The 14,701-nt window shown below is 44.6% G+C and overlaps 1 protein-coding gene and 1 pseudogene across 1 annotated transcript; both read left to right on the forward strand.

Moving 5' to 3' along the window:
- The first annotated feature begins 1,736 nt into the window (after positions 1-1,736).
- On the forward strand, positions 1,737-2,678 carry LOC129630985 (vomeronasal type-1 receptor 4-like; annotated as a pseudogene).
- An 8,718-nt stretch (positions 2,679-11,396) lies between these two features.
- LOC129630766 (vomeronasal type-1 receptor 4-like) lies at positions 11,397-12,481 on the forward strand. The gene has a single exon (XM_055551254.1). The coding sequence runs from the start codon at positions 11,621-11,623 to the stop codon at positions 12,479-12,481; it is 861 nt and encodes a 286-aa protein (XP_055407229.1). The 5' UTR covers positions 11,397-11,620.
- The last annotated feature ends 2,220 nt before the right edge of the window (positions 12,482-14,701 follow it).

The following is a 14,701-nucleotide window of genomic DNA, read 5'->3' on the forward strand; positions in this document are numbered from 1 at the left end:
TGCTTCTGTTAGGTCCATACCATTTCTGTCCTTTATTGAGCCCATCTTTGCATGAAATGTTCCCTTGGTATCTCTAATTTTCTTGAAGAGATCTCTAGTCTTTCCCATTCTGTTGTTTTCCTCTATTTCTTTGCATTGATCGCTGAGGAAGGCTTTCTTATCTCTTCTTGCTATTCTTTGGAACTCTGCATTCAGATGCGTATATCTTTCCTTTTCTCCTTTGCTTTTTGCTTCTCTTCTTTTCACAGCTATTTGTAAGGCCTCCCCAGACAGCCATTTTGCATTTTTGCATTTCTTTTCCATGGGAATGGTCTTGATCCCTGTCTCCTGTACAATGTCACGAACCTCATTCCATAGTTAATCAGGTACTCTATCTATCAGATCTAGGCCCTTAAATCTATTTTTCACTTCCACTGTATAATCATAAGGGATTTGATTTAGGTCATACCTGAATGGTCTAGTGATTTTCCCTACTTTCTTCAATTTAAGTCTGATTTTGGTAATAAAGCGTTCATGATCTGAGCCACAGTCAGCTCCTGGTCTTGTTTTGGTTGACTGTATAGAGCTTCTCCATCTTTGGCTGCAAAGAATATAATCAATCTGATTTCGGTGTTGACCATCTGGTGATGTCCATGTGTAGAGTCTTTTCTTGTGTTGTTGGAAGAGGGTGTTTGTTATGACCAGTGCATTTTCTTGGCAGAACTCTATTAGTCTTTGTCCTGCTTCATTCCGTATTCCAAGGCCAAATTTGCCTGTTATTCCAGGTGTGTCTTGACTTCCTACTTTTGCATTCCAGTCCCCTATAATGAAAAGGACATGTTTTTTGGGTGTTAGTTCTGAAAGGTCTTGTAGGTCTTCATAGAACCGTTCAACTTCAGCTTCTTCAGTGTTACTGGTTGGGCATAGACTTGGATTACTGTGATATTGAATGGTTTGCCTTGGAAACGAACAGAGATCATTCTGTCGTTTTTGAGATTGCATCCAAGTACTGCATTTCGGACTCTTTTGTTGACCATGATGGCTACTCCATTTCTTCTGAGGGATTCCTGCCTGCAGTAGTAGATATAATGGTCACTGACTCTGTTGAAACTGTATTAAAATCAGCTGGACAATCATATACGTTCAATACTTTCGTAATTTGCGATTTTTTTCTTAATGCATTCTTACAATAGGCGGCAATGTCTCTAAGAGGTTTAGTGTATCTGCTTTTCTGTCTCCTGTCACATAGTCATATACTCAGTACATAGTTGTAACATCTATTATGCATCGACCATGTTGGTAAACAAGATAAATGTGGCCCTTTAAAAAAATATGTATTTATTTATTTGGCTGCATTGGGTCTTAGGTGCAGCATGTAGGCTTACTTGCTCCTCAGCATGTGGAACCTTGGTTCCCTGAAAAGTGTTTGATCCTCTGTCTTTGCATTGCAAGCCAGTTTCTTAACCCCTGGGCCCCAGGGAAGTCCGGATGTAGTTCTTAACTTCATGGAACTTACATGCTGGTGGAGAATAAGGATATGCCACATAGTAGAAATTAATATACTAATAGTGAAAAGTATAACTGACGTCATGCGTGTGTCCTACAGGTTGAGCCCCACATGTGGAGTATGACAGTGTCTCCCTTCTCAGGAGAGGAAAATATCAAGAATTCTTTCCCAGTGTTGATTCTGTAAGACGACTGCTGATGTCATCACCTGCACAGCTTCCTTTCACCTTCAGGACACTGATGTCTTCTCCATGTCTGTTCACAGAGATGCCCTGAGAAACCCAGGGGAGGTGGTTCTGAAAACCGTCTTTCTTTTCCAGGTGGTGGTTGGGGCTCTGGGTAATGTCATCTTTTTCTTCCACAGCATCTCTCCAATCTGGTTTGGCCAGAAAAAGAGACATACAGACGTTGATTCTCACACACTTGGTGCTGGCCAATCTCCTGATTATTCTCTTCTCTGGGATTCCCCATATAATGGCAGTTTTTGTTTTGAGGAAGCCCCTGTCCAGTCTTGGGTGTAAGTTTGTGTATCACATACAGAGGGTGGCTCGCAGCACCACCCTGTGCTCCACCTGCATCCTGAGCACCTATCAGTCCTTCACTCTCACCCCCAGGAGAGAGGAGAGGGTGATGCTCAGAGGAAGAGCCACCAAGGTCATTGGTCCTTCCCATTGCACCTACTGGATGCTCAGTTTAATGAGCTCAGATTTTAATGAATATGGATGCTCAGATATTAATGAATATCTGTGTTCCCTTGAAGATTACTGGTCCAGAGAACACAGGAAATGATACTGACAAGGGAAGTGGTTCTGCTCACCCACAGCTCCTTACGCAGGTTTTATGTACTTTTGGTCCATCTCTGATGCCGTGTTTCTTACCCTCATGGTCTGTTCCAGTGGCTTCATGGTGCTTCTCCTGCTCAGACACCACCAGAGGGTGCAGTATATTCACACCCCCACTGGGCACCCCAGGTGACCCCCGGAGACCAGAGCCGTCCACACCATCCTGATGCTGGTGGTCACATTTGTCATCTTCTACGTGTTGAATTCTATTTTTTCTTTTTGTATCAGTGCCTTTTTAGATTCTTGTCTATGGTTGATACAGACCTCTAGTGTCTTGGCTCATGTTTTCCCACTGTTTCCCGCTTCCAGTCGCTCCTGAGTGATCCTAGAACTCCTAGGTTCTGTTCTTGAAGAAAAATGGTTAAATAGCTCAATATGTAGTGCATCCGTGTTCAATCTCTCAGTCATGCCTGACTCTTTGCAACCCCAGGCTCCTCTGTCAATGGAATTTTCTAGGCAAGAATATTGGAGCAGGTTGCCATTTCCTCCTCCAGGGGATTTCCCTAAACCAGGGCTCAACCTGTGTCTCCTGCATCTCCTGCATTGGCAGGCAAGCTCTACCACTGTGGCCCCCTGGGGAAGCCCCTTAGATACATAGTAGACAGCTTCAATAATAGCCAGTTCCTTTCTTCTGTAATTATTTATATATTTACTTTTTACCAACTTTTACTGAAGCATAAATAACGTGACATTGTATCACTTCAGGTCTTACAACATTATGATTGAATATTTGCATATGTTACAGACAATCAGTCAAATAAGTCTGGTTGATATCTATCTACCTCCATGTTGTTTTCAGTGTTGTCATGTCCGATTCTTCATGATCATGTGCACTGCAGCACACCAGGCCTCCCTGTCCTTCACCGTCTCCCAGAGTTTGCTCAAACATATGTCCATTGAGTCGGTGATGCCATCTTATCATCTCATCCTCTGTTGCCCTCTTCCCCTCCTGCCCTCAGTCTCTCTCAGCATCAGGGTCTTTTCCAGTGAGTCAGTTCTTCACATCAGGTGGCCAAAGGATTGGAGCTTCAGCATCAGTCCTTCCAATGAATATTCAGGGTTGATTTCCTTTAGGATGGACTGGTTTCATCTCCTTGCTGTTGAAGGGACTCTCAAGAGGCTTCTCCAGCACCACAGTTTGAAGGCATCAGTTCTTCAGCGCTCAGCCTTCTTAATGGTCCAACTCTCACATCCATACATGACTACTGGAAAAACATAGCTTTAACTATATGGGCCTTTGTTGACAAAGTGATGTTCTCTGCCTTTTAATACACTGTCTAGATTTGTCATAGCTTTTCATCCAAGGAGCAAGCGTATTTTAATTTCCTGGCTGCAGTCACCGTCCATGATGACTTTGGAGCCCCAAAAATAAAATCTGTCACCATTTCCACCTCTGTACGTACTACAAAAATTTTCTTGTGATAAGAACTTTGAAGATTGACTCTTTTACCACTTTTCATTATGCAATACAGTATTATTAACTGCCGGGAGCCAGCGTGAGGAGCTCTGCCGGTGGCAAAGGTCATGAGGAAGGAGGCTCGGCATACGCAAAGGCGGGATCGAGCCTCAGGAGTCCCCCTGGAAATTCTCGAGCACCTACCCCCAAAACCAGAGTCTGCCTACTTTACTGCTTTGTGCTCTCACCTACACCTCTGACTTTACGGGGGGCTGTCCTGGGCGTGACAAGAGTGTTTTAGTTCACAACCGTGAGAGGCATGAGATGTTCTAAACTGTCTGAATACAGATACCTTTGAGCAGTTAAAAGATTGATTAGAAATTGTATTGGTGAAGGGTTTTTCACTTGTTGGGCCAATGTTTGCTGCTAAGTTTCCATATCCCTTACCTGCTGTGTCCCTGGCAGTGTACTGATTAATATAATTGGTGTAAGTAGTAGCTTTAATGTTTGTAACCTTGGACCCTTGAGTTAATTCTTTTTCTTGTTATAGCCCACCACACCTTTGCCCTATAGGAATGCAACTTTATCTAATGCTTTTGGAGGGTGGCGCCTGACTAATCACCTTTAGAGAAAAATAAGTTTTCTGAAAAGGGTCTTAAAATGTTAACAGGCCTCTGGGCCAGAGGATGTTGCAAATCACCTAAACTTTTGCATATGATAAGTTGCAGGAAGAAAGCCTGGCTTACTGCATGACTCTACCCCTTCCCCCATTATCCTCTATGCATAACTTAAGGTATAAAAACTACTTTGGAAAATAAAGTGCGGGCCTTGTTCACTGAAGCTTGGTCTCCCCATGTTGTTCTTTCTCTCAGCTTCTGGCTGAATTATTCAGCCTCTTTTCTCCACTGAATTTCCTCACTGAGCTATCCTTATTTAACCACTCTTTATATCCTTAATTAACGTTTAATTAAGCAATTGTTTCCTGATCCTCGCCCACGCCGTCCCCGCTTCGAATTCCCTGGATCCACTGGGGCTGGACCCCGGCAATTAACTACTGTCTCCATGCTGTACGTTTATATACCCATGACTAATTTATTTTATAATTAGAATTTGGTACCATTGATGTTTGTACTCAGTACAAATTTTTACACAACATCCAAACGACTTTGAAGGTCAAATAGATAAATGCGCTTGCTGCCTTGAGAGGTCTGAAAGTGAATCCATGAGATTAACTTGAAAAAGATTCCAGCCGTTACAAAGGAAACCCGTCTTCCCTTGGCCAATGCAGCTGCCTGAAGGAGCCTCCTTTCTTCAGGAACATCTGAGGTATTTTCACAAAGCTTATCTCCCTGTGGTGTAGCTCATATCCGATATACACTTACACATAATCCAGTATTGCTCTACATTGTTATTCCAGAGGGGGTGGACGTTTTATTTCATAGGTGAGGATAAGAATCCTGGTAAATGGAGACAGTGTTATGTTTTTGTTTGTGTTTTTTTTTTTCACTCGTGTTTCTCTGACGTGCTGTAGTATTAACAAAAATCAATGTTATTCAGTGGGTTCCATCATTTTTCACATTGGATATTCTTTACATGGTTCAGTTCAGTCAGTTCAGTCGCTCAGTCGTGTCCAACTGTTTGTGACCCCATGGACTGCAACACGCCAGGCTTCCCTGTCCATCACCAACTCACAGAGCTTGTTCAAACTCATGTCTATTGAATTAGTGATGCCAACCAACCATCTCATCCTCTGTTGTCCCCTTTTCCTCCTGCCTTCAATCTTACCCAGCTTCAGAATCTTTTCCAGTGAGTCATTTCTTTGCATCAGGTGGCCAAAGTATTGGAGTTTCAGCTTCAGCATCTTTCTCCTTCCAATGAATATTCAGGACTGATTTCCTTTAGGATTGACTGGTTTGATCTCCTTACAGTCCGAGGGGCTCTCAAGAGTCTTCTCCAGCACCACAGTTCAAAACCATCAATTCTTCAGTGCTCAGCTTTCTTTATAGTCCAACTCTCACATCCATACATGACTACTGGAAAAACCATGGCTTTGACTAGATGAGCTTTTGTCGGCAAAGTAATGTCTCTGCTTTTTAATATGTTGTATAGGTTGGTCATGGCTGACTGTCAGTAAATTTGATTGATTAGACAGATGAAGTCATATGATGGAGGGAAGAGAAGCTTCCTGCTCCATATTTTTCACTTAAACGTTAAGTCTTCGTCACTGAAACACATAATATTGAGACTTAGTTTTCTATTTTATCCTAATCACTGTTTTCTGTGTTGCTTTGTCATAATATATTTTTCTGGGAAAATGTGGCATTTTTAACATTCCATTGTAGAACTTAGTAGTCTTAAGGTATAATTATTTGTATTTATTGCTGTATTAATTACATATGAACTTGCAAATTTTCTTATATTCTCCTTAAAATTATTATGACTGTTTCAAATAATATGTCAGAATAGAAGTGCTCCAACCAAAGGACACAAACAGGCTGATTAGATAAAGAAACAGATGCATATACCTGCTATTTACAAAAAAACTTTCCATCTAGAGACATGAATAGACTGAAAGTGATGGAATGAAAAAGTTATTCCACACAAATCAAAACAAAATCGGAGAAATACTTATTCAAAAGACTTGAAAATAAACACTGTTACAAGAGACAAAGAATAACACTACATATTGATTGAAGGATCAACCCATGAAGAAGATGTAACAATTGTAAATATATATGCACCCAACATAGGAACACCTGAATACAGAAGGCGAATCCAGTATGTGTGTTATACCCAAGCCCCTCAGTCCAAATGAGCCCATATCAGGAGCTCAGTGGCCCCCTGGGACTGGAACTGCCACACTGGACGGCTCAGATCTGGATGCTTTCACCCACTCAGCTAGAAGTCTGGGGATGAATCACCTGTTTCAAATATGGGAACCTGAAGTGTTAGTGACTCTCTTTGTATCTTCATTACCTAGTTGAGGAATGGCACATAGTAGGTCCAAACTGTCTGTATGTGTTGAGCAACGTCCCCATAGTGAATAATCATTCAATATAGTAAAACCTTTATGCACATTGTCCCAGACAGAGGCCACGAATGAACAACTTTATAGGAGCAGTAGGACTTCCCTGGTGGTCCAGTGGCTAAGAATCCGCTTGCCAGTGCAGGGGACATGATTCCATCTCTGGTCTGGGAGGATTCCACACGCCACAAAGCAACTAAGCTTGTGCCACAACTACTGAGCCACTGTGCCCTAGAGCCGGGCTCTGCAGTAAGAGAAGTCACAATGAGGAGCCCACGCACTGCAACCAGAGAGTAGCCCCCACTCTCCACAAGTAGAGAAAGGCTGTGCCCAGCACCAGAAGCCTCGTGCAGCAAAAATAAATATTATTTTTTGAAGAAGCGGAAGATGTTCTATCTACCAGGGTTATCTTGGGAACCCCTTATTTATGAAATGTGGATGTATCTGCTGCCTTCATGTACCAGTTCTCCATAGAAGGCGCCTGATGGGGCAGGTGGATGGTGTCCCTTCTGCTCCATGGTCCCCCAGGAGAAACACCAGGCCAACTGCCTACCTAATGGATCAGGTATCAAACATCCAATTAACCAGTTAAACTTCCTGCTAGCAACTGATCATCACAGATGAAATTAAAGAATTCTAACATTTTCTCCCTAATATAATTTTAATAAATTCTTTTCCCCAATCACTGTCTGCATGTCCCAGAGTGCATCTTGCCAGAGCTAATGGACTGTAACACAGGGGCAGGCTGGTGATCCAATGACAGACTCAAAGAGGTGGTCTGTGGGGGACGTGGAGCAAATGACAAAGTCCTTGCAGAGTCATGTGGACAGAATGGAGACCTGAGGATTCTGAGAAGGGAAACTCTGGCTTCAACGGGGGCATTTTCCAGGTTAAACAGGCCTGAGGCCATAAATAGAAAGGGCTGTGGAACTTCAACTCAGGAGAAAGCCCAGCCTCCAGATCCCATGCTGATCATTGGTGTGAACACACTTTGGAACAGTTTGGAAAAGTGAGACCCTGAGGGAAAATGCCCAACGGGAGACACAGTGAAGGGAGCCCTGGTGCTCTGTGAGTGTCCCTCCCCCAGCTATGACTTTCACTGTAAACTTGAGTTCTCCCACAGGGAACTCAGAAAACTCTCCCTGCCCTCTGCTCAGCTGCTCACAGGGACCTTCTCAGTAATTGCCAGGAGTTGTCACTAGTCCCCAGGCGTGGATGAGGGTGAGGAGCACTGGGGGTAAGATCTGCCCCCACTGGAGACGCCCCAGACTCTCCATGCAGACAGTGTCACCTCTGCTCCCGATGACATGATAATGGCTCCTCTGTGGGGAGAGCAGCCCAGAGACCCTGTCCCTATAACTGGGGCCCATCCTGACTGACACTTCCCTGCACAGAGTGTGGAGCAAATATCAGGCAGGTGAGTGCTCCCTTGTGTTCAGTCTCAGGGCAGGAAACAGGAAAGCCGGCTCTCAGCAGGAGAGGAGCTCAGAGCTGTGTTGTCAGTGCCTTGGGCAGGACACGTGCTCCCCTGCCTTGTCCTGGGCTGCCCCGTCCATGCACTGGCTGGCAGGTGGAAGGCGGGAATGTGCTGGGGTGTGTATCTGAGGGGGACCAGAGCTGTGAGTTCACTGCAAATCTCGGGTCCTGGGGTCCCTGACAATGAGGGGAAGAGGTAGGGGGTCACTGTGGAATCTGTGCCAAGTCCTGTATGGCCAGAGTCACTGAGTCCTTCAACCATATTTAAAGGAAGTCTTTGATATTCTCAGACCTAATAGATTAGGGTTAGTATGAATATATGAGGACATATTTTTGTGCTGAGTTCATTAGAACTGGAAAATCCTACAGCATCAAATAATCTCTGATGACACAGACACACACGTGTGCACACAGAAATACACAGAATTACACTGCTTAATAATGACAGACACAGTTTTCCTATTTTCAATCCCTCTTCAGTTGGATGAAGGTTTTCACTACTTTCAGCAAAGATACTCTCTCTCCATTCTGCGTGGGTTTTGTGTTGTTGTATGTGATCCACATATTTTTCTCAAGAATATGGTAAAAAATCTCAACTGTCCTTCCTTAACCTGAGGCATTATGGAAAGGGAAAAGAATCTGCCGTGAGATGAAATTCAGGTATTTTCAACTCTGCCAAGAGATGTGAGTAATGGAAAGTAACCAGTGTACACTTTTTTTAACTTAGAAATTAGAATATGACTGACTTTTGTAAGTTAACTTTGCATTTTATACTCAGAAATGCACCAAAATATATCTTGGGCTATCCGTGGTCTGAAGTTTGCTGCTGCTGCTGCTAAGTCGCTTCAGTCATGTCCGACTCTGTGCAACCCCATAGAGGGCAGCCCACCAGGCTCCCCCATCCCTGGGATTTTCCAGGCAAGAACACTGGAGTGATTGGACACTTCCTTCTCCAGGTCTGAAGTTTGAGTCCCTGCAAATTTCATGCTTTGAAAACCTAACCCCAAACATGACCGTCTTTGGAGGTGGGTGCTTCGTGCCCTCACATGTGGAATTACTGTTGCTGTAAGAGAGGGTCTACAGAGCGCCATAGACTTTTCCATCACATGAGGACACTGTGAGAAGCACCAGCCATGAATGAGGAAGGGAGCTCTCACAGAGGGGTCCTTGCTACAGCCTTGTTTGTGGGCGTCCAGCCTCCAGGACTGTGAGCACTGAATTTCTGTTGTTTATAATCCCCTGAGTGGGTGATACATTTTTTTTTTTTATAACACCTCAAGCAGACTAAAACAAGTGAACACAGAGAAGGACCCCAGGTGGCAGTCCTGCCTAAGACTGAGGACTTACATCGAGGCGCACTCTGCAAAGAGGCTGAGTGCTTCTGCACTGGACGCGACTTGCTCTGCCCTCCCCAGCGCCCTCTATGTCCCTCTGTGCAGGGCCGAGGTCCCGACTCCTCTGTCCATGGTCCTGGGCACACGACACGCTCTCTTAGCAGGGCTTTCTCGTTCTCTTAGGAGCCCTGCACAGACCAGCCCTGATTTCTGTGCTGACCTGGGATGAGGTGAGTGACATTCTCTTCCGAAGGTTCAGCATCGCGTTAACTCCTGCTGCTTGCACTGGCCTGTGCGTGCTTAGTTACAGCACATCCGAAGTCCAGAAAGTCTGATCATTCCCTCATTCCTGCCATGTCTGAAGCTAAAGTTTGCTCTGGGTCTCCAAACTGTCCTTTGCCTTGTAGTATGCCTAGGAGTTTTTTCTTGATATCTGGACATGATGTACTGGGTAAAAGGAACTGTTAATCAACCTTCAGTGATGTGGTGGTGAGGTGAGGGGAGAGGGGCGATTCCACATCCTACACTGAGGTCCCAGTCTCTCCGTGAGCCTGTGCCTCTGGACTGTGACCCTCACCAGCAATTCTCTGCTTTTTTCCTCCCCAGTAGATTGGGCAGGATGGCTAGTGTGGGCTGGATGCTGGGTATTTCCCTTCCCAGGTCAGTCAGGCTCTGAGAAGACCCCATTTAGTTAGGCTCCAGTTAGCTAACCTCTCCTAAAGGCAGATTAAGAAGAATCTCGTGCTCTGATGTATTTCAAAATGGTTTTTCCCCTTCCAACCCCCACGGAAAGCACAAGGAGATTTTGCCACTAATTTTTTTTTCCACTGATTTTTTCCTCAAAGAAATATCACAAAACTCAGAACTGTGGGGATCTCCCTATAACTTGGTCTTCCTGGAGTTTCTAATTGCCAGACTTCTCCATGCGGAGCCTCCAGCAACCCATGGAGCCTACATAAATCCATTATAAGTTCAGGGTTTTCTGCCCTGGGTCCGAGGTGTTTCCCTCATGAACCTGTGCTCCAATAACCTCGATCCCTTCTATTCACTGTCCATCTCTCCAATTATGGAAGCAGAGATTTCCCCTCTGTTCTCGCCTCTGTTAGGAATCCAAGAATCTACAGAGTATTCTGTTTTAATTATTAGGACAGAAAGTTGACTTCCACGAGGGAGCAGAAGCCAGAACTGCATGACTGATGTTTTATTGTTCTTTTGTATCTCTGATGAGCTGTGAGTTCTCCAAGGTGGACAACTGGTTCAGCGACAGCTGTATTAAATTTAGTCAGACTCTCCTATAATCTCAGTAATATTGTCTCATTGTCCAAAGTTAGTATTTTACTATAATAGTCAGGATGATCATACATTCTAAAGAGGAAGAGTATATCACTGTCTTTCTCTCATGTCACCTGTAATATGTATATTCAGGACATATTATTTTACACCAATTATTGGTCAACCAGGGCTTCCCAGGTGGTGCTATTTGGTTAAAAAAAAAACCCCACTTGCAATGTAGGAGACATAAGAGACTCGAGTTCAATCCCTGGGTCAGGAAGATCCCCTGGGGAGGGCATGGCAACCCACTCCCAGTATTTTTCATCAGAATCCCATGGACAGAGGAGCCTGGTCGACTACAGTCCACGGGGTCACTAAGAGTCGGACGCAACTGAAACTTGGCGTGTAAGGATGCACGCATGGGTCAGTCATGTTATTGATCAAGAGAGACATGGTTCTCAAGTTCCTGGATCTCACAGGCTAGTGGAGCATCAGCTTATACAAGTGAACAGAAATAAATACAAAATAGTAAGTGGGACATTGTAACTGATACCGTGCATGTGTTCTCTAGGTTGAGACCCTCCTGTGGAGCATGACAATGTCTGCCTTCTCAGGAGACAGAAAATGCAAGAATCCTTTCCCACTTTGATTGCATAAGAAGACTTCTGATGTCATCACCAGCTCAGCCCCCTTTCCGCTCCAGGACACTCTGACGTCCTCTCCATGGCTATTCACAGAGATGCCCTGAGAAACCCAGGGGAGGTGGTTCTGGAAACCATCTCTGCTACAGATGGTGTTTGGGGCTCTGGGTAATGTCATCCTTTTCTTCCACAGCATCTGTCCGATCTTGCTTGGCTGCAAGACGAGACCCACAGATGTGATTCTCGCCCATGTGGTTGTGGCCAATCTTTTTATTATTTTCTCCCCTGGGATTCCCCACATAATAGTAGCTTTTGTATTAAGGAAGCCCCTGTCCAGTCTTGGGTGTAAGTTTGTGTATTACATACAGAGGGTGGCTCGAGGCAGCACCCTGTGCTCCACCTGCGTCCTGAGCACCTATCAGTCCTTCACTCTCACCCCCAGGAGAGTGGAGTGGGTGATGCTCAGAGGAAGGGCCCCCAAGGCCATTGGTCCTTCCTGTTGCACCTGCTGGTTGCTCAGTTTCCTAATGAATATCTATGTTCCTGTGACAGTCACTGGTCCACAGGGCACAAACAACTATACTGATAACCATGGCAAGTGGTTCTGCTCTTCCTCAGCTCCTAAAGCACGCTTTCTGTACTTATGGTCCATCTCTGATGCCGTGTTTATTGGCCTCATGGTCTGGACCAGTGGCTCCATGGTGCTTCTCTTGTTCAGACACCGCCAGAGGGTGCAGTATATCCACACCCCCACTGGGCACCACAGATGCCCGCCAGAGACCAGAGCCGCCCACACCATCCTGATGCTGGTGGTCACCTTCGTCACCTTCTACGCACTGGATTGCATTTTTGCTTTGTGTATTGCTGCATTTTTAGATTTTCGCCTATCGTTGCTTCATACCACTAATGTTTTGGCTTCATGTTTCCCCACTGTTAGCCCCCTACTGCTGCTCCTGAGGGATCCTAGAACTCGTGGGTGCTGCTCTTGGGTTTTTAGGCATCATGGCTGAAATAGTAAATATGAGGCTTAAATATTAGCTAAAAGTTCTCTATTTTATAACTATCTACTGAGCACTGTTTATTTTGAAGTATAATTAGTTGGCTTAAAGCTCAACATTCAGAAAACGAAGATCATGGCATCTGGTCCCATCACTTTATGGGAAATAGATGGGGAAACAGTGGAAACAGTGTCAGACTTTATCTTTTTGGGCTCCAAAATCACTGCAGATGGTGACTGCAGCCATGAAATTAAAAGACGCTTACTCCTTGGAAGAAAAGTTATGACCAACCTAGATAGCATATTGAAAAGCAGAGACATTACTTTGCCAACAAAGGTCCGTCTAGTCAAGGCTATGGTTTTTCCAGTGGTCATGTATGGATGTGAGAGTTGGACTGTGAAGAAAGCTGAGTGCTGAAGAATTGATGCTTTGAACTGTGGTGTTGGAGAAGACTCTTGAGAGTCCCTTGGACTGCAAGGAGATCCAACCAGTCCATTCTAAAGGAGATCATCCCTGGGTGTTCTTTGGAAGGAATGATGCTAAAGCTGAAACTCCAGTACTTTGGCCACCTTATGTGAAGAGTTGACTCATTGGAAAAGACTCGAATGCAGGGAGGGATTGGGAGCAGGAGGAGAAGGGGATGACAGAGGATGAGATGGCTGGATGGCATCACTGACTCAATGGACGTGAGTTTGAGTGAACTCTGGGAGATGGTGATGGACAGGGAGGCCTGACGTGCTGCGATTCATGGGGCCGCAACGAGTCGGACACGACTATGCGACTGAACTGAACTGAACTGAATTAGCACATACCATTACAGAAGTTTTGTTTGTGCAACAGAATAATACAGTATTTGTGTGTTGTTGTACAGTCGCTAAGTTGTGTCTGACTCTTTGCAACCCCATGGACTGCTATGGAAGCACGCCAGGTTTCCCTGTCCTCCACTATCTCCCAGAGTTTGCTCAAGTTCATGTCCATTGAATCGGTGACGGCAACCAACCATCTCATCCTCTGCCACCCTCTTCTCCTTTTGCCTTCAATATTTCTCAGCATCAAGGTCTTTCTCAGTGAGTCGGCTCTTCGTATCAGGACAAAGTATTGGACCTTCAGTTTGAGCATCAGTCCTTCCAATGAATGCTCAGGGTTGATTTCCTTTAGGATTGATAGGTTTGATTTCCTCACAGTTCAAGGGACTCTCAAGAGTCTTCTCCAACACCACAATTCGAAAGCATTAATTCTTCGGTGTCAGCCTTTTGTATGGTGCAACTCTCACATCTGTGCATGACTACTGGAAAAGCCATAGCTTTGACTATACAGTCCTTTGTTGGCAAAGAGATGTCTTTGCTTTTTAATATGCTGATCAGGTTTGTCATAGCTTTTCCTCCAAGAAGAATCCATCTTCTAACACCATGGCTGCAGTCACCATCTGCAGTGATTTTGGAGCCCAAGAAAACAAAACCTGCTGCTGCTTCTACGTTTCCTCCTTCTAGTTGTCCTGAAGTGATGGGACCAGATGCCATGATCTTAGTTTTCTGAATGTGGAGTTTTTAGCCAGCTTTTTCACTCTCCTCTTTCACTTTCATCAAGAGGCTTTTTAGTTCCTCTTCACTTTCTGCCATTAGAGTGGTGTCATCTGCATATCCGAGACTGCTGATATTTCTCCCAGCAGTCTTTTTTTTTTTTATTTTTTTTATTTTTAAACTTTACATAACTGTATTAGTTTTGCCAAATATCAAAATGAATCCGCCACAGGTATACATGTGTTCCCCATCCTGAACCCTCCTCCCTCCTCCCTCCCCATTCCATCCCTCTGGGTCGTCCCAGTGCACCAGCCCCAAGCATCCAGTATCATGCATCAAACCTGGACTGGCAACTCATTTCATACATGATATTTTACATGTTTCAATGCCATTCTCCCAAATCTCCCCACCCTCTCCCTCTCCCACAGAGTCCATAAGACTGTTCTATACATCCGTGTCTCTTTTGCTGTCTCGTACTCAGGGTTATTGTTACCATCTTTCTAAATTCCATATATATGCGTTAGTATACTGTATTGGTGTTTTTCTTTCTGGCTTACTTCACTCTGTATAATAGGCTCCAGTTTCATCCACCTCATTAGAACTGATTCAAATGTATTCTTTTTAATGGCTGAATAATACTCCATTGTGTATATGTACCACAGCTTTCTTATCCATTCATCTGCTGATGGACATCTAGGTTGCTTCCATGTCC

The sequence above is a fragment of the Bubalus kerabau genome, chromosome 17, assembly GCF_029407905.1.
Source record: "Bubalus kerabau isolate K-KA32 ecotype Philippines breed swamp buffalo chromosome 17, PCC_UOA_SB_1v2, whole genome shotgun sequence".
Taxonomy (NCBI): Eukaryota; Metazoa; Chordata; class Mammalia; order Artiodactyla; family Bovidae; genus Bubalus; species Bubalus kerabau.